General features: G+C 43.0%; 1 protein-coding gene across 1 annotated transcript in view; it reads right to left on the reverse strand.

Annotated features, from left to right (window-relative positions):
* Positions 1–24223, reverse strand: part of LOC148501566 (FRAS1-related extracellular matrix protein 2-like) — a 92245-nt gene that overhangs the window by 48463 nt on the left and 19559 nt on the right. The window contains exons 3-5 of the mRNA XM_088450266.1: positions 12511–12657; positions 6084–6314; positions 4749–4874 (exon numbers count right to left, since the gene is read on the reverse strand). Of these exons, the coding sequence (XP_088306392.1) occupies positions 4749–4874; positions 6084–6314; positions 12511–12657 (504 nt within the window). The remainder of the gene's footprint in view (positions 1–4748; positions 4875–6083; positions 6315–12510; positions 12658–24223) is intronic.

Consider the following 24223-nt stretch of genomic DNA (forward strand, 5'->3'; position numbering starts at 1 on the left):
TTGCGGCCCTCTGTTTGGGTTCCCCGTACGGAGCTGATAGGCACTGGTAGAAGGCTGAATGCGATTGGAGACGTGCAGGGGCTGGCAATAACAGTAACTGAGGCAGGAATAGTCAGGAACAGAATAATAGGAGTAATGGCAAGTAAGAATTAGGAATGCTGAAGCTACGTCATGTTTGGCATGATTCCCCTTCAAATTAGAAACACGACGGCACGCGTGCCCTATGGGAGGCACAGCCGCCTGTAGAACAGGCAGGAGAAGCCAACAGGAGGGAGCGCAGCCACCATTCCATCACCGCAATAGGTGCTTTTGTACACCCGCCCGCTGTGGGGGCACTGCAGCCTGGGGAGACCAGAGCCGCCAGACCCGGTAAGCAGGCTCTGTGTCCAGGCATGTTGTGACAGGGTACCGGTGCTCTGAAACACTTAGGGAAAGATGTATTAAGATTTGAAAAGTTATAAAGTAGAGAGTGATAAAGTACCAGCCAATCAGCTCATAACTGTCATCTTACATGCTGTGTTAGAAAAATGACAGTTAGGAGCTAATTGGCTGGTACTTTATCACTCTCCACTTTATCACTTTTCAAGGCTTAGGGGGAAATTTCCTAATGTGAGAGTTTTTAGCAGTGAGTTTTAAAAGTGATGTTGCCCATAGCAACCTATCAGATTCTAGCTATTATTTTCTAGAAGGTGCTAGTTAAATGTTAAGTAGAATCTGTTTGATTGCTATGGGCAACATCACTTTTAAAACTCACTTCTAAAAACTCTCACTTTAGTAAATCTACCCCTTAGGGCCGTATTCAATTAGCCGCGATAAGTCAGTTTCTGCGGAAAAGTATCGCGAGTGACGTCATTTCGTCATGCAAAAAGTTTCCTCCGTATTCAATTCCAAAATCTTTTCGCCGTTGCGGAAACTCAATGCAATGGGACCTGTGAAAAAGATTCGCATATGAATAGGTGTCGAAAAAAAGTGCAGAATTGGGGTTTTGGGGTGCAAAGTTGCGGGAACCACCCTGCACCCTTGGGACAGCCCCCCAAAGGTATACTGCATCAAAAAAGTAAAAAAAAACGTCTTTAGATCACCCCTAAAAAGTACTTTCGTTTTGGGGGTAAAAAAGGCCAAAGTTGGGGGACAAAATTAAAAACTAGTGAAATCGACTCCAGGGGGGTCCCCAAGTATGCCCAAGTTGTTTTTAAGTTTGCATTTTTAAAAGTACACTTTAGCAACTTAAAAATATGCTAGCACCCACTTTCAGATACCCCAAATTTGCTGGGACTACTTATTTTGAGCCAAAAAACCTGCTAAATGCTATTCTTCACCACTTCTGCAAAGACACGAAATAGCAGCTATTGAGATCATTTAAGTACCCCAAATACCTTCAGCAGGCCTATTCAGGGATATCTAGAGTGATCTCCAATGTCAGTGCATCTTTGGGGGGTGTCAGGCTGATTTCCCCAAATTTGACAGTATTTTTCGCATGTTACAGCTTCGCAGGCTCCCGTTTTTGCCGATTTCTAATTGAATACGGGAAAAAGCGGGCACGCGCACGATACTTTTCCACATTGAAAACCTGCGATGTAGGCGGAAAGTCCAGCATGCAAAAAGTACGGGACTCTTCGCATGTAATTGAATATGCTCCTAAGTGTATAAAATGGAGGTATAACATTTCGGGCCTGAACCAAACTTCAGGATAATTCAGCTAGTCAATTCGCTAGTAACAAGCGACATCAATGAGGTATGATGCAAAGTAATGTAATTAGATTCGAGAGAAATATTATATATAGGATGCATCCACAAAATTGTTGCCTTGACTGTATGTAGGTGACAGAATAACTTTAATATATATGTAGCAAATGCATTTCCATATCCCCATCTTTTTAACTTTAATTAAAGTATGACAGATATTACCGATTGTACAGATGATACATGTATATGTACTTGTGTCATGTATTTATACATGTATTATACATGTATTAAGATACATCAGTCTCTGTCTAATCCTCATCTCTTTATAATCTTCTCCATGGCGTTTTGCGATGTCTAGAGCACAAGTGTTTAGGAAGAAAACATTGGTAAAGCAATTTGATCCCACATGTTGTGGAAAGGAATTTGTGAATGGATTGCTGTGCCGTAACTTTCAGACAGTATCTATTTACTTGCCAGCCTTTACCGCAAGCAGTGCTATCCATTCTTAGTGGCGTTAAGGATGGGGGAAGGTGGCAGATAAAGTCTTACATGGCTGCCAGTTAGAGTCTCCAACTTTAAAGCTTACTGAGTATTATAAATGAGGTTTCTATTATTAATGAGATCACTTATCAGATTATTCTTCATTACCTAACGTTACTTAAAGAATAAGAATACTATCTACCGGATGCAGAAGCTGAAAACGTGATTGCTACAATTCACAAGCTGTTTGTGAAAACGGCTGTTATGTAAACTTGTGAACATATCAACACCACAACCTACAGCTGTTATAATGTCACCAAACACTGCACGGATTTTATCACTTCATTCTGAAGACTGCTCAGAGCAGGGCTATTCTTACCCAATCATGGATTCTTTTGCCATGGCTTAATGAAAAGTATTTGAAAGCATATGATGGATTTTGTCATTATGTTTTTGTGGTGCCATATGGCAAACAATGCTTCCTCACATTCGCAGATGACTCTTTTATATATCTATTCTAGATCTATGTACAAAACTGTTCCCAGCCCTAATCAATGCACATCACACAGCAGAATGAATTTACCATTGTTATCCCAGCTATATACATAAATGAAACATTGTGCGTAATGCAAATTTTACTAATACAGGGGCTGATTGTGAGTCTGACGGATCTGTGCGCAGGTACACATGGTGAGATTTTGCGCACAGCGCATTACGCAAATTTACACATTTTTGCATAAGTCTATCCTATTCTCAGTTGTACGGAACTAAGGGCCTGATTCAGCAGCAGACGCAATTCTGCGATTTACGATAATCGGGCGATTATTTGCCATTGCGCATGTGTATAAGTCACACTGCGCACGCTTTGTGATTACTTACACACATAGGAATCATTTGCATACGCAAAGTGAATGTCATGTCGTCAGCGTTTAGGGGAGGTAACAGGGGGCTGGTTAGTTGAATGCGGGCTTGTCTGACCGTTTAAACGCCGCTCCCTGGACGTACATAAATTAGCCATTGCGATTGCTTTCGCAGCATGAGACCCTCTGCGTGCAAGGAGAGCTGCAGTATTTGAGACAGGTCAGACCTGCAGCAATGGTCGCACGGCTGTCCGATCTGCGTCGATGTTACTGATGTTTCCGCAGGTACGCGACATCGGACGCAGATGAGAAGGCAGCTGTGATTGCATTAGCGTCCTCTGCTGAAACAGGCCCAAAGTTGGATCTGTCTTTCTGCAAAATTGGGCGTTTCAGGGCAGAAACATTGCAAGCTCACAGAACCGCCCTGTTTCGTGGCAGTGTAATGCGAGTGTTGTGGGCATGTATCAAAAGCTCTGTACAAGTTGTGCGTACGGGGAAAGGAAGTGAGTTTAGGACGTATCTCTTGTACCTAGCATGGGGATGGTGCAAGTGCAGTTACTAATGATAACGAACAATATAGTAAGAAAGCGCAACGGAATGACCAATGGATAATATTTAATATAAAATATAGAATGTTGAATAAAAACAGTCTGTAATCAATGGATAACTATACATAAAACACAAATAAGACCATATATTGGGAGTGCCCCCCAAAAATATATCAATTATACTGTGCCTGTAAATAGATTACATATTGGTGAGAAATACATATCTGGGGTACCCCATATGCTGATGAGAATCCAGAAAAAGAAAAAGCTAATTGTGGTATTTTGTAAAAAACACAAAATGGAAAGATTAGGAATTGAAAATGAAAAATAGGAAATGTCTCAATCGTTCTCCACTGTACGTGTGATAATCAACCATGCATTATTATGCAATATTGTTGAGTTGATGAAAGAGTCCCAAATGGTTCATGTAGAAGCAATGTCAATTAAAAACAATCAGTAATTCAAAGCACTTAGATTAGCCTCAGTTTATGGGCTGAAATCACCAGTACTCTGTGTAAAATGCGGGCTGACCTGTTAGATATGACTCCCTTATATCAGGCTGGAACCAAAGGGCAGTGTCCGGAATGCCACTCCGATAGTGAGTACCGCCGTGCAGAGAGATGATGTGCAGCCTCCAATTGCCAGGGAATATCAGTGCTGGTGATCAGCCGCTCCGGTGGTGAATGCTGCCGCGTGTCGGAGTGATGTAATCCCCTGTTGCTAGAGAGTCTCCGATAGCTCAGTGAGGACAGGACACCTTATTTCTTTATTCATTCCCATTTATACATGGAACTTGCACCACGCCATACGGTGGCTTAATAATAATCACCGCTGTCATCTAGACGGAGCACACAACTATCTGAGCGGCTCCCTATCAGCGGTTTTCCTATCAGCTGCTCACATGGTCGGAGTTCTCCCTGTGGTTCAGCTATCGGAGACTCTCTAGCAACAGGGGATTACATCACTCCGACATTTTAAGTATTGTTTACAATATGCAATAATGTGATGATACTAATATAAAGAATTGTTATTTTTTACTAATATGTTCCCATCATTCACAAGAAATGCAAACGTTAAGACCAATTTGGTATTTCTGGTAAACATAGAAGAGAGAAAAGGTAGATCTAATGTTCTGATTGATATTTAGAATTGTTAATTACTTTTTAGAACGTACCTTGGTGTGTTGAACAGACCACCATAACTTCTTGTGTAACATCTCCTGATCTTCTAATGGGGATTAGTAATTCACCAATATCTTCCTCAATTCTATACTCTGATTGCGGCATATATACCACAGATTCTAGAGAGAAGTAATAAAGTGTTGATAATGTTAGAATGCTTAAAGAACAACATGTACAGTATATATTTATTGTAATGGCCAATATTAGGAACATGTGGATCTCTGAACGTAAATTATTAGATTAAGATTCTAACGTAACTAGTTATTATATTTGCTTTGATTATCAGTGTTCTTAGTGCATAGAGTGTGCACCATCATCTTCATTTTTCTGCATAGCACTACAAGTCTCAGCATGGTACCATCTCTCATTATGTGCGTCCAGCCCCTCCCATTTTCCACTATAACTAGTTGAGAGTCAATGGTCAATTTTCTGAGTACTCCTCAATAAGAAAAGAAAAGGATCTCTGTATTTAGTAAAGTAATAAAGAACAATTAGATGTGAACCATGCTGTACATCCTAAAGTATAATTAATAACCTCATTCAGGACTGGCTTAATGAAATATAATACATATTAATAAAAACATTCAAGCAATACAGGAAAAAATAAATTACAGAAGATAACACATACTAAATAAAACATATATTAGCAGCAGATTCTCTAGAAATCCATGCAATGCTGCCAGAATATATTTTATTTATTATTTTCTCTATTTTTATTTTCCTGAACAGATTAAATATGCTTTTTATTCAAATGGATTATATTTCATTAAGCCATTCCTAAATTAGATTATTATTTAGACTTAAACTGCACAGCGCGGTTCGCATCTATTTGTTCTTGGTTGTCTTCTATCAGTCGAGTTGACAATTTCTCTTTGTGAGACGCTGCAGAACCGATGAAACAACTCAGCGCCAATCATTTTTATTTATTTTTTTATTTTTAGTAACGTAAGTATCTAATAAACACACACAAGCATAAACATGCCATGGTTACAAAATGAGTAACTTAGGGTTCCCTACTTTGTATGGATTGCTTCATTTCATCTATAGGCTAGTGAGTAAATACTGACATATTTGAATGTTGCTTACTGAGGAGCCGTAATTTCACTGGACTATTTATAGGTATATATTATGTAATGTGCTAAATTATTCTCTATTATGATGTTTTAGTAAAGCAAAGTTATTGTTGGTCTGGGAATTATCTGCATCTTTTATAAGGATCACTGTTATTAATAAGACTATTTATAGTTTACAAACCTTAATTATTGTGGTTAAATTAATACATTTCCGTTCTTTTCCCTGACTAATCACATATTGCTATTTATACATACCATCACCAGGGTCCACAATCTCGACCGTTGCCTCATTGGGATACCCCAGTACAGCCATAACCGGTTCCGATAGTATTATCTGGAAAGTCTCAGACTCTTCATACTCGTCATCAGCTATTATCCTCACTTTCCATGTGGCTGTTGTTTGGCCAGGGTTGAATTGGACTTGCTTTTGTGCTTTTCCTTTAAAATCTTTATCTTTAATCGCTGCTCCATCTTTTGTGCTGATACCTCAATGAGATAAATGAACACAAGCATTAAATATTCATCCCATCAAAGAAACAATGAAAGAAGCAGTGGGATAAGAAGACTTTCTGTGTGGCCTCTGTCTAACAGGGTGATATGTAAAGGCAGCTTAAAGAGAGGACTGAGATGGAAAAACATCTATCCAACTTGCTTGGGCAACTGTCATTATTCTGGTAGCTACTAAATTGTGCCAGTGTGATTTATAAATGTGTCACATAAATGGCAATGTCATGTGTGTCTTAATACTGAAAAGTGATTTTCTGGTTCAGAAATGTATAGACCAATCATACAAATACTACAGGTCATTTCTATATAGACTTGCATTATCATTCCCATTCGGTACTCATGTGAATTACACAGATTATGTGGCTGATTTGAAACCAGGTGAAATGGAGACCTGAAGTCAGCTAGCCACAGAACCTGTGTAATTCATATGTGTCCCGAATTAAAGGGATGATATGGCAAGCCTATTTATAAAGAGTACCACACATGCAATAGTGACCACCAGCGTTTGATAGAATTGTGCCTAGCAGTGCATGCCTACCTAGTCATGTCTTTCTGCAAAAAATTACTCCAGAGCAACTGCTGCAGTAGGTGGGTAAAGCCATATTGGGGGCCAAGAAATGAGATGAGAACATTGACACACCTAAACCTAGGATAGAACCACCAGAGCCGGACCAACCCAATTCCAATAGATAAGCAGCACCCCCCTCCTTCCCTTACCGAAACGGACCGGCTGCCGGAGACAGGGTGCTGGCTGGGTTGCTAGGTGCAAGGAGCACAGTAGGTGGTGCTGGTTGGACGGCTCCGTGCAGGGAACATGGTGCCCTCTTTTGGTTGATGCCATACTAGCCTGCATATTCTGAGTAATGGTCGGGCTGATCCTGAGAACCACCGAAGTCTTTCACTTCGGCTTTAGGTATAATCCAACTTTGTCACTTAGTGTTAATGTATTCAAGTTTCAAGTGAGAAACAAAGTTTGTGTCAACTTATCTTTTACAGCCCCTATAACATCAATCTTTATAGTGATTAGCCAAATGTGTTTTAAATGGCTTTGCAAACTTCCTGCAGTATCGGATTACTCTGAGTTGACTGGAAAAATAAAACCAAGCATTTCAAGATAATATAGGATGTTGACACCTGAGATTATAAAAGCTTTTAAAATATGGCTTGTAAATTATCATCTTTTGCTCCTAGTGTGGATATTTAGGAGCCATTGAATGTAAATACAAATTCCCTTTTATAAAAGAGATAATAAAAATATATAAGTAAAAGGAAGATAATATTTTCCTACTCAGATGTCCTGTCAGTAATGACGCTGGAAGACACTGAAGCTATCAAGCCAGACCCTCAAAAGCTTTAAATGGGCAATGGTGTAGAATAGTTTTCACTGAGCTATATAGCAAATGTAATAATAAGAAGTCTCGAGTTATGTCAAGGTATGGCAATATTTCATATATATCAGGGGATGTTAACAGCTGCTTTATGTATGGTAACTTGTGTTTTAGGGCCGAATTCAATTAGATGTGAATAGTCGCTATCGGCAAAAAGCGTTCACCGATGAGAAGTTTTCGTCTTATTCGTCAGTTGAAGAGATCCTTTTGTGTATTTTCTCAATGCGCACTCCTGCTTTTCGCCCTAATCAATTGCAAAACAGGCGAAAACGCATATGTGCGAAAACTGCGAATGGCAAAACTAGCGAAAAGTACAGCATATTTTGGGGAAATCAGTCTGTACCCCATAAAAAGCCTAACCGACACTGGTAATCAATATACAGTATAAGTGTATTAATAGCCCTAATAAAAGTATTTTGGGTTCTTAAATTGAGTCAATTGGCTGTTATATTTATATTTGCATAAGTGTTGAAAAATGATAGAAAATAAATAGCTGTAGTTAAATTGGGGGTACAATAAAATGGGTGTTAGTATATTTTTGTGGCTATAAAGTGCAGTTTTAAAAAATTTTAAAATACACCTGCTGCAGCCATCTGCAAACCTAAAAACACCTGTCCCATCCATACAGCCTGTCAGGGCTCAGCCGGGGATCGGCTCCCGCTTACCGCGCCGCCGGCTTCCCCTGTCATCCTGGGTGGTCGGGCAGCTGGCGCGGCGGCGGGGGAGAAGCTGAGTATTCTCCCCGCATGCAGTGGCTTCATGGTGGGCTGGTGTCTGGCATCACAATTCCGGACATGGGCGCCGCCATGACAGTCGGCCCATGTGACAGCATCTTCTTCCCAGGATAGGTGAGTGATCAGCTGACGCTGTGCACCTATCAAAGGGTTCCCCTGGGTATATAACTGTCCCACAGGTTCCAGGAAGTTGCCTGAACAACGGTTGTCTCCTAGCGTGCCTTAGTGAGTTCCCGGTCCAGGTTCCTAAACCTTTCTTATTGCAGCAGTGTATACCACCTCTACCTGTGTGCCTCCCGTCTCTGGTGAATATTGTGCAGCAGTGTATACCACCTCTACCTGTGTGCCTCCCGTCTCTGGTGAATATCGAGCAGCAGTGTATACCACCTCTACCTGTGTGCCTCCCGTCTCTGGTGAATATCGAGCAGCAGTGTATACCATCTCCACCTGTGTGCCTCCCGTATCTGGTGAATATCGAGCAGCAGTGTATACCATCTCCACCTGTGTGCCTCCCGTCTCTGGTGAATATCGAGCAGCAGTGTATACCACCTCTACCTGTGTGCCTCCCGTCTCTGGTGAATATCGAGCAGCAGTGTATACCATCTCCACCTGTGTGCATCCCGTCTCTGGTGAATATCCGTGCAGCAGTGTCTACCATCCCTACCTGTGTGCCCTCTGTCTCTGGCGATTTCTCAAGTAACCGTGAGTCTCCACTTGATATTTGATCCACGTGTCAAGATATAGTTATTGTACGGTTAGGGTATTACTAGTGCCTATCCAGGCATCACCCCTCTGGGCCACGGGTGTTGGGTCTCTATTCCCGCAGGGCTTGGGTACCTGGCCAAAGGACCGCGACCTGCTCATGGGGTGCAGCTAAGCCCAAATACCAATTGGGGGGGTCACTGGCGAACACCATCCTGTGGGTTAGATTCCGCACCTTTGCCCAGGTCTCGCCAACACTCAAGACCTGTGGATGAGGAGAACATATATCCAGGCCCCTCGTCTCCGCTTCCTCCCACAACTTAGGCCCTCCACGTCTTCTACTCCAGTCTCAGACGTGACACAGCCCCCCAAATACCTGACCCAGTACTTTAAACCCATTTTCCCTTTCATCTAAATTTTCTTTATTGAAGCATAGCACATAAAACATACAGTTTGAATTTGAAATAAGCACATTCAATCGTGGATATAGCAAATTACAGAATAATGACCATTATATTAAACCCATTTTCCAACACTTTTTAAATTTTCACCCCAAAAATGACATGTCATTATTAGGGGTAATTAAGCTAATCTTTTTTGCCTAATTAGTCATTAGGAGGGTGTCCAAAGGGTTCTGAACCAAGTCCCCACTTTTGTTGCCGAAAATAGGGATTTTGCTAATTTTTTCACCTGTCTCTGAGGTGGTGAAAACTTTTCGCCAGTTTCTGCCTATGGAGTTTTTGCACATGTGAAAACTCCGGGAATTGAATAGTGCAATATGTCGGTATGCGCGAAAACATCGCAACAGCGAACGTTTTTTTGCCAAACACGACTTTTCGCACCTAATTGAATTCCGCCCTTACAGTGCATTGAAATGTTTTGAGATGTGGTTTGTAACCACTCTTAGGTGCCAATTCAATTGAAGAAGTTTGCAAAAGCAAGTTTGTTTTATGAACCTTGCATACATTTCTTGTATGCATGAACCCCAGAAATGTGAGATTCAATTACAAATGCCAATTCAAGGTACTCGCGGCGAGGTTGTGCAACTTTTATACAAAAAGCAACCTGGGAGAAGTGCATGAAGAAGTGGGAAAAACATCCTGGACCCCAAAAAAGTGGCAACTGAGATAGCAGGGCCATATAGAAGGCTCTTAGTGGCCATAAGGACAGTCCTGGAGGTTCTTAAAGGTGTCAAATGGCTGACTGTGCACTTTTTATAAATGGCTGACAAATGATAGCAAGGATGGGTTTTTAAGCAAACTAAAGTATTTCCAGCATTCTGCGGTACAGAAAAATGTTTTTATGCAAGTGTGTAAAAAGTTGGGATAAACATTATCTGCTCTCATCTCCAAGTTTTAATACCTCTCTCCCATCAATACAACACCTCCATATACCTGTCCTACATCATTTAACCCATTATTGAGCTTTTTAGAGAAAGTCACCTAAAACCTGACATGTTGTTAATTTTAAAGTTATGCTAGTTAAACCCCTCCAAGTGCATGATTATTCATTTTTACATTAAAATAAAGATTTTTTTTCTACCTTTTCTCCTGCTCAGGGGAGTGCAAATGCAATTTGCGGTGCGGGTTCACTTTGAGAACGGTTCGCAGGAACCAACTTGCACTTAAATGAATTCACCCCTTAGATTATAACTCTAATATATGGGACAAACATTATTAAATAATGACTTATAACCGCCATAACAAATTATCAGAATATTATAACATACAAATTATTTAAATGTAATCTCTACTTATTTCAGATAATACAAAAATAAAAACTGTGACTTCTAGTCCAGTACAAAATATTGGAATGATTTGGATTAAGTTGTATTGCTTTGTGATAACAGCAATAAAAAGTGTGCTTAATATTGTGATCTTACATTATTATATGATAACAGGTACCTGTTTTATTTCTGCTCTGTAACAGAAAAGACCCAGTGAAAGGAGCCTGCAGTACTTGCGGCAGCTGTTTAATCCAGCTTGAATTAAGGGCCTGATTAAGACTCGCTCGCTAGGATGCGTTCGCACGTAGCCTGCCGATTTTTGCAATCTGCGCATGCGTATAAGACGCAGTGCGCGAACCAGTCACTGCGATCTTAAAGCGATCATTCCTTGTACACAGACGCCTCGCTAGAATGAGTGACAGGACGAGCCGTTTGTGGGTGGTGACAGGGGATGGTCAATGGAAACGGGTGTGTGATGGCGCGAACGCAGGCGTGTCGGTGCGTCTGAACGCCATTTCAGGGGTGTACATAATTAAGATGCAGCGTCAGCATACACGTCATATAGCTGATTTACACACGCCAGCACTCACAGTGCTTGCGGTAGGGTATGGTCAGCCACAAGTGCTGCGTATGGGTCCGATGGTTCTCGTTGTTACCGACTGTTTCATACACTTCCTGGAGATTACGTATATTACTAAGGGAAAGTGGGTGTCTTGTGACAGGCTGGTGGGCATCTAAATACATACCGATATCGCACGCCAAGACATAGTGGGTGTGCTAATGTCTTGCTGTGCGACCGCGGGATTTGCATACTTTGGCAGCTGATGGCTGCATGCGAACGCATCTAGTGAGCGGGTCCGAATCAGGCTTTAAGACCCTAAGAGATGGTGCGCTGCTTACTCATTGTTTAACACTACCTTTATAAAGTGGCATTTAACCAACTGGCATGTAACTAGGATTACTGAAATAAAACATTGGCATTAAACTGACATTAAAATAGTGCTTTGCCCAATTATTTACAGTTATTTTGTTCATCTATTGCAGCACCTTTTATATCACATAAAGATAAAACAGTTGTCTGAGTGTCATAAGCACAAAGCAGTAATATATATATATATATATATGTTTATTAGGTTGACTAAAATTTGCTGTAGGTGTAGTTTATCTTTGCTAATTGTAATTTTCATGGATCGTATTAATGATACTGATGGCAGTATTGGGCATGGCCATTTTAATAAACACATACAAAGGGACCAAGCAAGTACTTTAAAATAATTCCAAAATGTCAAACTTCATATAAAAAAACAGACAAACAGGAAATAATAAACATATTAAGTATCCCTGTAATGCACACGTTTATGCTAAAATATGTAATTAGCACGTCTCACCACATTTATCCAAGCAAAATTTGGACAAAGTAAGTTCAGCCTTCAGTCTGTTCAAACCATGCCCAATTCATCCAAACCAGTCACTAGAATGGCCAGACATATTCATTTACCAATGAAGTCCCCCATGAAGTCCCACCCACTTGATGGTAAATCTTGTCCCTTCTGGCATGTGTATTGGGCTAGTCCTGCAGCAATCAGGACAGGTGCGAGTTTAGGATTATCCCAAGAATGACTTACTGACAAATGAAGTTTCTCCAAAGTATCCTCGACGCTTCAGGGTCACTTCTAGGAACTTGGCATCTTCATCAACAGTATACTGATTTCTCTCCAGTGATATCCAGGCCCAGTTAAGGCGAAAAGGCTGACTGCTTAGTTTATTACCGCCTGTAATAGATGGAAGAATTGAAACAACTATTACATTTAATTTGTGGAAATGATAAGTAATAGTATAGCATCAAAAGGGATGTAGTCAAAAGGTCGACAATAACAATGTCATCATTCATAATGTTAACACTATAATTTCTATAGTTATTATGTCGACAGTGATACTAACATTATATATGAACTGATCTGTTTCTTCTCCTTAGTGAAGTCCTTATAAATGCTTATTAAAACATCAAGAAGTGTTACTCTCTATAGCAGGGGTGGGGAACCTTTTTTCTGCCGATGGCCATTTTGATATATATAACATTATTCGAGGGCCTGGTACAGACCACGCCCCCTCTCCATATGACATCCCAAGGGGCGGGGCCACAATTGCCAGTGATTACAGCAATGCCCAGAGCATTCTGAGGATGCTGCGGGGAGCTGTAAGGGCAGCTGGGTGACCATCTGAAGCATTCTAAGGACGCTACAGGCGGCACTGCTGCATAGATTCTGGCTGCAGGGTGCCATTCGGCTCCAGGGTGCCATTCTGGGCACCCTGCTAGCCAGATGAGGCTAGCAGACAAAAGCTCAGAGGGCCAGACCAAATGATTCCGAGGTCCTTATACGATACGGCCCCCGGGCCTGAGGTTCCCCATCCCTGCTCTATAGAGTAGCCTGGGAACTGCATGCTGATAAAGATTTCCCAGAGCACTCTGCTTCTGTGTAATACTAGAAATAGTTATTTATTTAAAATAGCCGCTGAAATGGGAGTGAGCAGGAGAACCAATAAGCAGCATTGTCTCCATGTTTGTGGATTCTTATTAGTCCATGGTCACTCCTTTATAGTCTGTAGGTGAAACTGCAGCACTGTACTACAGACACAGAGGAACCCCAGGTAAAACAGTTTCAGGAAGCAGTTCCCAGGGATCCACTAAGCCGAAGTAATAAATCAATAAAAATTTAATGAGTAATCACTAATGCTGTTACTTGACAGGGGATCTATCCTAAAAAAACAAAAACAAAACACATTTGTTACTATTTTCGCTAATTAAAAGAGGGTCACTACCATATCTGGGTGTTGCATCATTCAAAATAAATATTTTTTAGTTCGTATCCTAGATGGAATATTAACTGACATCCAAATGCTCTGTATAGACTGCAGCTGAATTAGTGATATCTGTATTTTAAAGAAGGCAATCAGTATACTGTGCAAGAGTAAAAATAACGAATACAACCTCAGTCATACTAGCTTACTCTCCCAGAATGTCCAGGAGACTACCAAATTTCTTGCACCATCATTACAATAGAACAGCCTACCAGGGAAATGGGCATTTACACATTGAAATGCCAAAAGTCATGGGATAGCAGCAGTGGCGTAACGTGTGGGGGGCCGAGCGGCACCCCAGACTGAAACAAACACACCACCGACGGCAATGTGTTTGGTATAGCACTGCAGCCAATAAGAGTCAGACTCTTATTCGCTGCTGCACCCAGTGCCGGAGCTGTGCAGGAGCTCACTCATGAGCTCCGCCTTCCAGCTCCCGCACTGGGTGAAGGGAGAGATTTCATGACGTCTCTCTTGTAGTGCCCACTGCCAAGCGGGACGTGGGCAGCGCAGCGGACAGCGATGGGCGCGGCAGGAGTGGGGATTCAGGTAAGTGTATTTGTCTGTCTGTGTGTGTCTATGTTTTTTGTGTAAAAGGCACTGCATAGGGGGCATTATTGGGGGCGCTATATTAGGGGCACTGTATAATTGCACTACATATGGGGCACTATATATTGGGCATTACTGGGGGTACTACTGGGAGGACTGCATAAGGGGCACAGGGCCACTCCTGGGAGCACTATATAAGGGGCACTAATGTGGGGTACTGTATAATTGGCACTGCATAAGGGGCACTACTAGGGACACTGTATCAGGGGCACTGATATATTGGGCACTACTGGGAACACTATATAAGAGGCACTACTGGGGGGGACTGCATAAGGGGCACTTCATAGGGGGCACCGCATAATGGGCACTGCATAAGGGGTACTACTGGGAACACTATATAAGGGGCACTACTGGGGGCACTGTATCAGGGGCACTATATATTGGGGATTACTGAGGGCACTACTGGGAGCACTATATAAGGGGCACTACTGGGGGACTGTATAATGGGCACTACAGGGGGCACTTCATAAGGGGCACTATATATTGGGCTCTACTGGGGACAGTGCCTAAAGGGCACTGTATAATATGCACTACAACAGGGAGCATTGCATAAGGGGCACTGCTACTGAGGATATTGCATGAGAGGCACTACTACTAGGGGCATCGCATAATGGGCACTACAACATGGGCACTGCATAAGGGGATATACAACTGGGGGCATTAAGGTGCATATGGAATGGTAAGGAATGTTCCCAGAGTAACTAGAAACGGTGGTTGTTGACACGCCCCCATTTTTCAGTGGCCATGCCCCTTTGTGCCCACATAGGGGGGGACTCCATTTTTCATCTTACCCTGGGCTCCAAATACCCTAGTTATGCCATCGGATACGAGTATGTAAAGGTAATGGTAGGTGGCGTGACGTCACTGTACTGTGACATCTTGGAAATGCCCAGACCTGCATCAGTTGTGATCTGACATCTCGTAAGTCTGTTTGAGCAGCAGCTAGGCTGCTCATGTGAAGGCGACGTGAATTACCAGAGTTCAAACGGGCATGATAGTGGGTGCCCGACGGATGGGACATTCCATTTCCAAAGTTGTGCAGACAATCAACATTCCTCGATCTACGGTGTCAAGTGTGTACCAGGAACACCTCATTGAAGGCATTACCACCCACCGTGGACAGCGCAGTTTCCGACCACGGGTGTTTGATGATCGTGACCAGCGGCGTATGGCCAAAACTGTCTGTGGTAACAGACAAGCAACATTGGCTCAAATCACATCTACATTCAATGCAGGAGGAACCAGACGTACAGTATATCCAGCAGGTCAGGTTTATCTTCCATGGGAAATGGGAGCAGAAGACACACCAGAGTGCTCATGGTAACACTACGACACCGGACACAGCACCTCACCTGGGCTCGTGACATCACTAATTGGACCCTGGAGGACTGGCAACGTGGTGTGGTATGATGAGTCATGGTTCCAGTTGTTTTGAGCTGATGGTAGAGTTCAGGTGTGGTGCAGACCCCAAGAGGCCATGGGTCCCAGTTGTCAACAAGGCACCATGCAGGCTGGTGGTGGTTCCATAAAGGTGTGGGGTGTAACGTGGCATGGGTTGGGTTATATGGTCTGCCTGAACATGTCATTGACCAGTAGCTGCTATGGTGCATTGCTTGATGACCATTTGCAGCACTTCATGTACCCCCAAAATGATGGAATATTCCAGCATGCTAATGCACCATGTCATCTGTCCCAAGTTGTCCAGCATTGGGAGCATTCTCGAGAGTTCCAGCGAATGATGTGGCCACCACGTTTATGAACCCAATTGAGCATTTACGTGGTGGAAAGGTCCATTCGCACCCAAGATCCCTCATCTACATATATCTGGGCGCTGTGGGCAGCAATCCACATGGCATGCGTCAACATCTCTCTGGAGGTCTTCTGTCCACTTGTGGAATTTATGCCATGCCAAATTGATGCACTTTGCTGGCTAGAGGGGTTCCTACATGATACTAGGCATCTATCCCATCACTTTTGGCACTTAAGTGTATATACTGTATAAGCACCATAATGTCAGTAGAAACCAGCTATATTAGCACTGACAGATACTAAATTTCTCTGTTCTTGAATGATGTGGGTCATTCCATGAAATATAGGACATAATACATGAAAATTAAATTGTATCACCGGAGATGCCAAGCCAATTTCAACTTAATTCTTTCTACTGATGAACTTAATGTAACTGTCACAGTGACTTCAGATAATGTAGTTATTGTTGGTGACTGGTTATATGTTGAATATGATGAAAAGAGTTACCCAGGTGAGATCAAGAACATCAGAGATGGTGAATACTAAGTGATCACAATGGAGCAAGCTGGCAGCAACTACAAATGGCCATCATCACCAGATGCAATATTTTATACATCTTCACAGTTAATCAGGAAGATAAACAGGCCTACATTGATTAATTCACGTGGACTCTACAGGTTTGAGTAATTTGTATCAGAGCCCTTTGACTGGGGACAGAAATGTAACATTCATATTTAACATGAGTCAAATATCAAAACTGGTTAACATTCAGTTTAGGTTCTTCTAAGTGTATAGTATAACAATAATATAGCAAAAAATACTTAGGAGAGCAGGTTAAAATAAATATTTAAGTCCCTTCAGTTCCTATGTCCATTCTGTTGAAACATTAGACACGCATATAAACAATAAAATGTAACTATGAACTATGAAGAGTGTACATTTTTTCTGCTTCTAAGCATTAATTATGACTACCTACCCCATATATTGTCATATATTTAAATTGTTGTATTTCAACTTCATTTTTGTGTATGGTGCATTTAAACTTCTAAAAATTAACATGAAATGTAATGTGAGTCACATGGAATAACCCATGTATTGTATTAATGACAATGAAAAAAAGTTTTCTTAAAATGTGGGTGCATTATGATGTGTTTGCAAATGCAAAATTCTAAGTGGATAAGAATCTGATTGTTATTTTAGATAGTTATACAATAAAATTGTAGTTATGTATTCAATATTGTGTTTCTTAATTAATATTCCCCATAAAATTAGTATTTGTTTTTAACAGTGACCAGTAAAGCAAAATAATAAGATCACTTAAATGTATCAAAAGGCTTTTGGAGCAGTATTCATAAAAAACTCCTCCAAGCCCTTAAATTCGCTTTATTTTAGTAAGCAGATCACATTTCCCATAGGAAATGCGATCTGTTTCAGATTTACTAAAATAAATTGTAAAGAAAAATCAGGTGGGCCCTGCGATAATGATTCTATCTACCTACTGACAGGAAGAGCAGAGCCCGGAGTAGGCTTCTGTGATCAGCCATCACCGTTCAGGTGATTGGTGACCCGGTCATCTGATCGATGGGCCCCAGTCATCTGATCGGTAAACTGAGAAGCCATGAAGCCCGAGAGGCATCCTCAGTTTACTGCAGTGATCAGATGACTGAGGTAAGTGTAAGCTTAGTGGCTGGGGGTTTGGGGGGGTTCAGGGGTAGAGCCAGCAGTGCATGCGCTGACACAGATTCAGGATATTTAAAAAAAAAAAATACCCTGAGAAGTGTGGGAAGAGTATTCTCATGGACATAGCATTCTCACAAGCTCTGTCAATGCATGCAATATTTGATACATCCTCGCGATGTATTAAAATATCGCAATGCGAATTTGGGCATCTGAGATGCAAATTGTGATAAATAGGCCCCTTAGAGGCCCATTAATAACTGCATTTGCAATGCAATCTGGGCGCGATATTAGCGGCCATAATCACATTGCAGGATATGATCATAGCGCCCGAAAGTACCAAATTGCATCAGCTACTGACCACACATGCACGGCGGTCATTGCCAGGGGAGGTTCCAATGGAACCCTCTCCTGGTAATTTTTAAAATATGTAGTCCATAGGCTACAGCGGCTTACGCCATCTTCAGATGACTTAAGCTGGCGCTGGCACTGTGTCTAAGTAGTGCCATGCGTATTACGCCATAAATGGTGAAAAATGGATAGGTGTATGAGGATACATCTGTATCTGTCTATATTCATCTAATATCTAACTTTTTTTAAATGCATATATTATTTTATTAGTTATTGCTTTATTTATTTTTGCAAGCCATCTAATAATTTGAAACCAGATATAGATGCCAAACAGGATTCATTTGACTCCATTCATGACCATCTACTTTTCTGGCTGACAGAGAGAGAACGTTGGCGACATTCTTAGATTTGATTGTGAAAATATAGGCCGGACTGTCTGGTTACTTTTTATTTTAGAGCAGCACATGTGTGCCGGAATTCTTTCTATGGCATTTAAACCAAAGTATTTCTAGTGTGTTTGTGGGTCAGCACAAATGGTTTAGGGTTCATATAACACTGGCAATAATGTAAAAAGTAAGTCACTATTTAAAGGTCTTAATTTGTTACCATACAGAACTGTGATGTGTAATTTACGTTTAGATGATTCATATTTAAAGCTTCTGAATATAACACATGATCTATAGGATTTCTATATACTGTTACTTACAATTGTTTTAAAGTGTTGTTTTATTTTTGGAGACAATATAGTGGTGCTAGAATTTATTAAACAGTAAAATCATCTTATTCCACATTTTCCAAGCTCACCCCTGTGTGTTTTATAATAATACTACTCTGTCAAGTTAAAGTGAGAGCCACTTAGCCTGATCGGAATAAGGCACAGCTCATGTTACCAGCAGACAACCATACTAAGTGCTGGCTGTTTATAATCTCACTCGGTCCTCATGGCTAGAAACACAGTATTTTATAACAGAAAATAACAAACTGGTTGATATAGTCTTCCCATTAGATGACATTTTTTTGGAAATTTTTATTTATTTATATTATTTTAATTTATTATTTATATTTCATTGCCTGAATATTTCAAATGTATTTTTAGCTATAACTCTTCATAATTACCTTATTTACTAAGCGTTACCGATGATCAAACTTTCTGTTAGGTCTGATTTATGTGACGTTTCTATCTGCCAGGCCCATTTTCATATTATAGTCTTCTTGTTTTTACAAAGTCATTTTACTTGTAAAAATGCTGCCTACTTAAATTCTTTAAAAATGTTTTTTTACATTGGAGAATATATGCCCATCAACTAGTATGGCAGAAGTGCACCTTCTAAGAGACCACTACTGAATACACAATTTTGCTACCCCTTTGTGGTCCCTGAAATCAGTAGCTACAGGAGAGCCTTCAGACAGGCACACGGTTTAGCAAATTGATACTTTTCCAGATAACAACTAACTGCGTTCTCTACCCGATGTATGTATACATAATAAATCTCATACATGATACATACATTGGGGCAGATTCAATTACCTGCTGAGTTTACAGTGCCCATGGATTACGTGTTAAGAGCTGGGATCTGTGGCGGGTTACCCCATGCATTATGCCCCAGAGGGTGCATTTAATGCATGCTGCAAGGAAGGCTGCAAGGAAAAATCCTGGTTAAGTGCACCCTCTGGGGCTTAATAAATGGGGATGAGGCGCTTAATTGAATAGTGCAGGGCTGACAATTAGCAGGGGGAGGTAAACCCCTCCAGCTAATTGAATGTGCACTACTATGTCGGCATTCATCAACACAGTATGTCGACTACATGTTGACATGTCGACTTGTAACATATTGACACTGCTATAATATTGACGCGTTCAAAATATCGCTTACCCTAATGTCGACATTTTCACTATATCAACAAGTCATATGTTGACATTTTGTCCATAATGACATTTTCCAGATGTTGACATGTTAACCATATTGACATCATAACATTCGACATTCTGATGCTGACATTGTGAGTATCGATATAGTGAATGCATACCGTAATTTTCAACTACCCCATTAGTAAGAAGCTTTTTACACCCAAGTTAACCACATCAGAAGAAATGAAATAATAAGAGATATGGTAAGAACTTACCCTTGATATCTCTATTTCTACGAAGTCCATAGGGTTCCACAGGATACCTTGGGGTATAGGTGATGACGTCAGTCTTCAAGCACCACAGAGTTAAAGTATTCAGCCTCCCAGGATGCATCTAGGTCCCTCTCCTATACCCCGCTCCCGGGCCAAGGCATCTCAGTTACGTCACAAGCCATAGGCCGGATGAGGAGAAGAAAGAGAGAGAACAAAAATGTGGACACTCACAAGAATCACATTCTCACCATAGGGAGACGGAAAAACCGGTGACCAGAATAAAGCCCATCTGCAGTACAGGTGCGACAGGGCGGGAGTCCTGTGGAACCCTATGGACTTTGTAGAAATAGCGATAACAAGGGTAAGTTCTTTCCATATCTCTTATTTTCTACTGCAGGGTCCATAGGGTATCCACAGGATACCTTGGGGATGTCCCAAAGCAGTATCCTTTAAGGGTGGGGACGCTCCTGTGCTGAGAGGAGAATCCGCCACCCGAAGGAAGCATCCTGAGAGGCAAAGGTGTCAAAAGCGTAATACCTCACAAAGGTATGGACAGAAGACCACGTGGCAGCCTTGCAGATCTGAACTGCAGAGGCACCATGTCTAGCCGCCCACAAAGGACCCACAGACCCAGTGGAATGAGCCCTCACCGAGGAGGGAACTGGAAGACCTTCATGAAGATAAGCTTCTGAAATTGCCATACGAATCCAGCCTCCCAAAGTATGCTTTGAAGCAGGCCAACCCTTTTTACGGAAGCCATAGAGGACAAACAAGGCGTCCGACTTCCTAAAAAAAGAAGTGGGGTCAACATAAATTCTCAATGCCCGCACAACATCCAAAGTGACTTCACCCACTGAAAGTCCAGGTGAATTGAAAGCCGGCACAACAATTTCTTCATTGATGTGAAAACTGGATACCACTTTGGGAAGGAATCCCGGACGAGTGCGAAGCAACGCCCTATTCCTATGAAAAATCCGAAAAGGGGCTCTACAAGAGAGAGCCCCTAAATCAGACACACGTCTGGCCGAGGCAATGGCCAGAAGGAATATGGTTTTAGCTGTAAGCCATTTAAGGTCCACTGAGCCCAGTGGTTCAAATGGTGGTCCCTGGAGAACTCTCAGGACCACAGCCAAATCCCAAGGCGCCACCGGTGGAACAAAAGGTGGCTGAATGCAAAGAACACCTTGCATAAAGGTGCGCACATCAGAGAGCGCAGCAATCCTACAATGAAACCAGACTGACAGAGCAGACACCTGCACTTTCAGAGAAGCCAGGCGAACGTCGGGGCCGGACGTCTGGTACTCCAGGCCTGTTTCCAGGGCTTGGACGATTTCTTAGTCCCAGCCTGTCATGGAAAGGACTGTGCTTTAGGCCTACCTTGGACCCTGTGAGGCCGAAAGGACGACATACCAGCACTTGAATGCATCGTAGCAGACGGGAGACATGCAGATTTTGCTGCTGCCAATGTAGCTACTATTTTGTCCAGATCTGGACCAAATAGGACCTCTCCATTGAAAGGTAGACCTTCTAATCCCTTTTTGGAATCAGCGCCCGCCTTCCAAGAACGCAACCATAAGGTGCGACAAGCAGCCACAGCTGCAGAGGAAATCCTAGAGGTGAGCATACAAATATCTAAGGCTGCTTCATTGATGTAAGTGACCGAGTCTCGGAGAATGCCCACCAACTCGGCCTGTTCAGCCGAACAGTCAGAGTCCAAAGATGCCTCCAAACTATCCGCCCAGCGCTCCATAGCTCTGGCTACCCAACACACGGCCATAGCCGGTCTGGATGCTCCCCCTGCCAGGGAATAAACAGATTTGAGGCAGATCTCCACCCTGCGGTCTGTGGGCCTGATTCAGAGCCGGACGCTATTTGCGCTCGCTCGTTCAGAAAAAGGGGCCGGCTATTCAAATGAACCGTTCGCTCTTTGCGGTCTGTTCACGCCTCTAGGTCTGAACGAGCGAACCAAACATGCGGTCGTTTTTTGGAAAACTACGCCCCCTGGCCGCTCGCATCCACGTCATGTCCGCTATTTATTAGATTAATCGAGTACATTGACCAGCGTATGAACTGCTCGCTATTCTTGTGGTTGGTTTTTCCTACCGCAATCTTGCGAGCAGTTCTGACTATAAAATAACCCGGTGACGTGGTCAATGACGCTGCTGTATTAATTATGCACACCCATAAAACGCCCGTTTTGACCTTTAAGCACGCCTGCGTTCGGATCTCCACTCCCCGTTTTCAAGCACCTTTCCCTGTTACCACCCACATACGCCTCCTCCTGTCACTCAAAATAGCAGGCATTCGCTATTTAGCGAACAAACGATTTTCGGCCGCACTGACTGGTTTGCGCATGCGTATTACAATCCGTATGCATGCGCAGTTGTGCAAACATCGCTCGGAACGAACGAGTGGCCACTTACGAGCGGCTCTGAATCAGGCCCTGTGACATCCTTCAAGGATGACATCGAAGGCATAGGCAACGTGGGACTTCTGACTAGGCGTGTGACATGTGAATCCACCTGCGGAGGGGATTCCCACTCAGAGAAATAATTGTCCGCAAACGAATAAGCCACGGCTAAGCACCTCTGGGGCTGATACCGTTTTCCTGGATTTTTCCACGCCTCCTCTAAATGATCCACTAATTGATCAGAAAGAGGGAACACCGTAGCCTCACCCTTAATATCCTTAAAAAAGGCATATTTGGATTTGGCCACCGAAGGATCCTCATCCTCAATAACTAAAGCCGTGCGGACTGCCCGAATAAGACCAGGGATATACACCTTGGACTTAGCGTCCGGCTATTTGGTACGGAGAGGTTCTTGGTCAGATAGATCCAGAATCTCCCCATCATCTGACGTCTCATCGTCAACCTCATAAGGAACAGATAGAGACGCCACCGGCCGCTTATGAGACCGCAACACAGACTCCCCCTGTAAAACATCGGACAAATGCTGAACCGATGTAGTCAGAGTATTAACCCACGCAGGCTCCTGAGGAACCTGGTGAGGGGAATTGGGGAGACTGTGTGGTACCATCAGTTGTCTTGGGAAACCCTGCATGGGTGATGACACCACTGACTGCTGGGACAGACCCATCTGGGTAAACACAGGTGGCGGAGCTAGCTGGCCCACAAGGGTTGTAAGCGCCTTAGCGAAACAAGCCCAGGGAGGTTCCTGTACCGGAGCCGTGACCATAATTGGCCGTGACAGTGCCAGGCACTGGCGACATAGCCCCTCCGCGTTACCCTCTCCCTCCGCTATCGGTACGTAACATTTAGTACACATGAGCTGGAGAGGAAAATCAGTCTCAGACATGACGGTAAAGTATGTGACACTCACACCTATACTATTGGTATAGTGTGAAAAACGCCCTGCACTCCGCGCACCGCAAGGGCTTTGAGCAGAGCAAGATCAGGGACAGTAATATGGCTGACAGTAGAAAGTGAAAGTACAGACAGCAGGGCTAGCAGTTCAGTCACATACAATGCAGAAGAAACAAATCCCTGCACTATCAGCGCTGATCCTCAACTACTCAGACCCTCAGGCTGGTAGGACTCAGCGCTGCATACACTGACCTCTGGCAAATGGAGGAGAGGTATGCTGGGGGACCCAGACCACGATGCCACCGCTCACAGGCTTCCAGCAGCGTTCACCATGCTGTAAAGATGGCCACCGAGAAGTAGAGAGGAAGGAGGCCGGCCTGGGGGAGGAGCGCTGACACACTATGGCCAGTCAGCCTAAGCAGAGAGGCTGTGTGCAGCGGGGGAGGCGCCGGCTGTGAGACAGGGAAAGCCACTCCCCTGGCATGCATTTAACCCCTGGGACGCCACAGCGCAATGCCGCTCAGCAGCGGCCCACTGTCCCAGGGGGTAGTGGAAACGCAGGTTGGTCGCCTGGCTCCACGCTGCAACCAGTCCCCAGGGAGCCCCCTGCCTGGGGACTCAGGACCATGTGACCAGCGGGGACCCAC

The sequence above is a fragment of the Taudactylus pleione genome, unplaced genomic scaffold (genome assembly GCF_031769625.1).
Source record: "Taudactylus pleione unplaced genomic scaffold, aTauple2 ptg000513l, whole genome shotgun sequence".
Taxonomy (NCBI): Eukaryota; Metazoa; Chordata; class Amphibia; order Anura; family Myobatrachidae; genus Taudactylus; species Taudactylus pleione.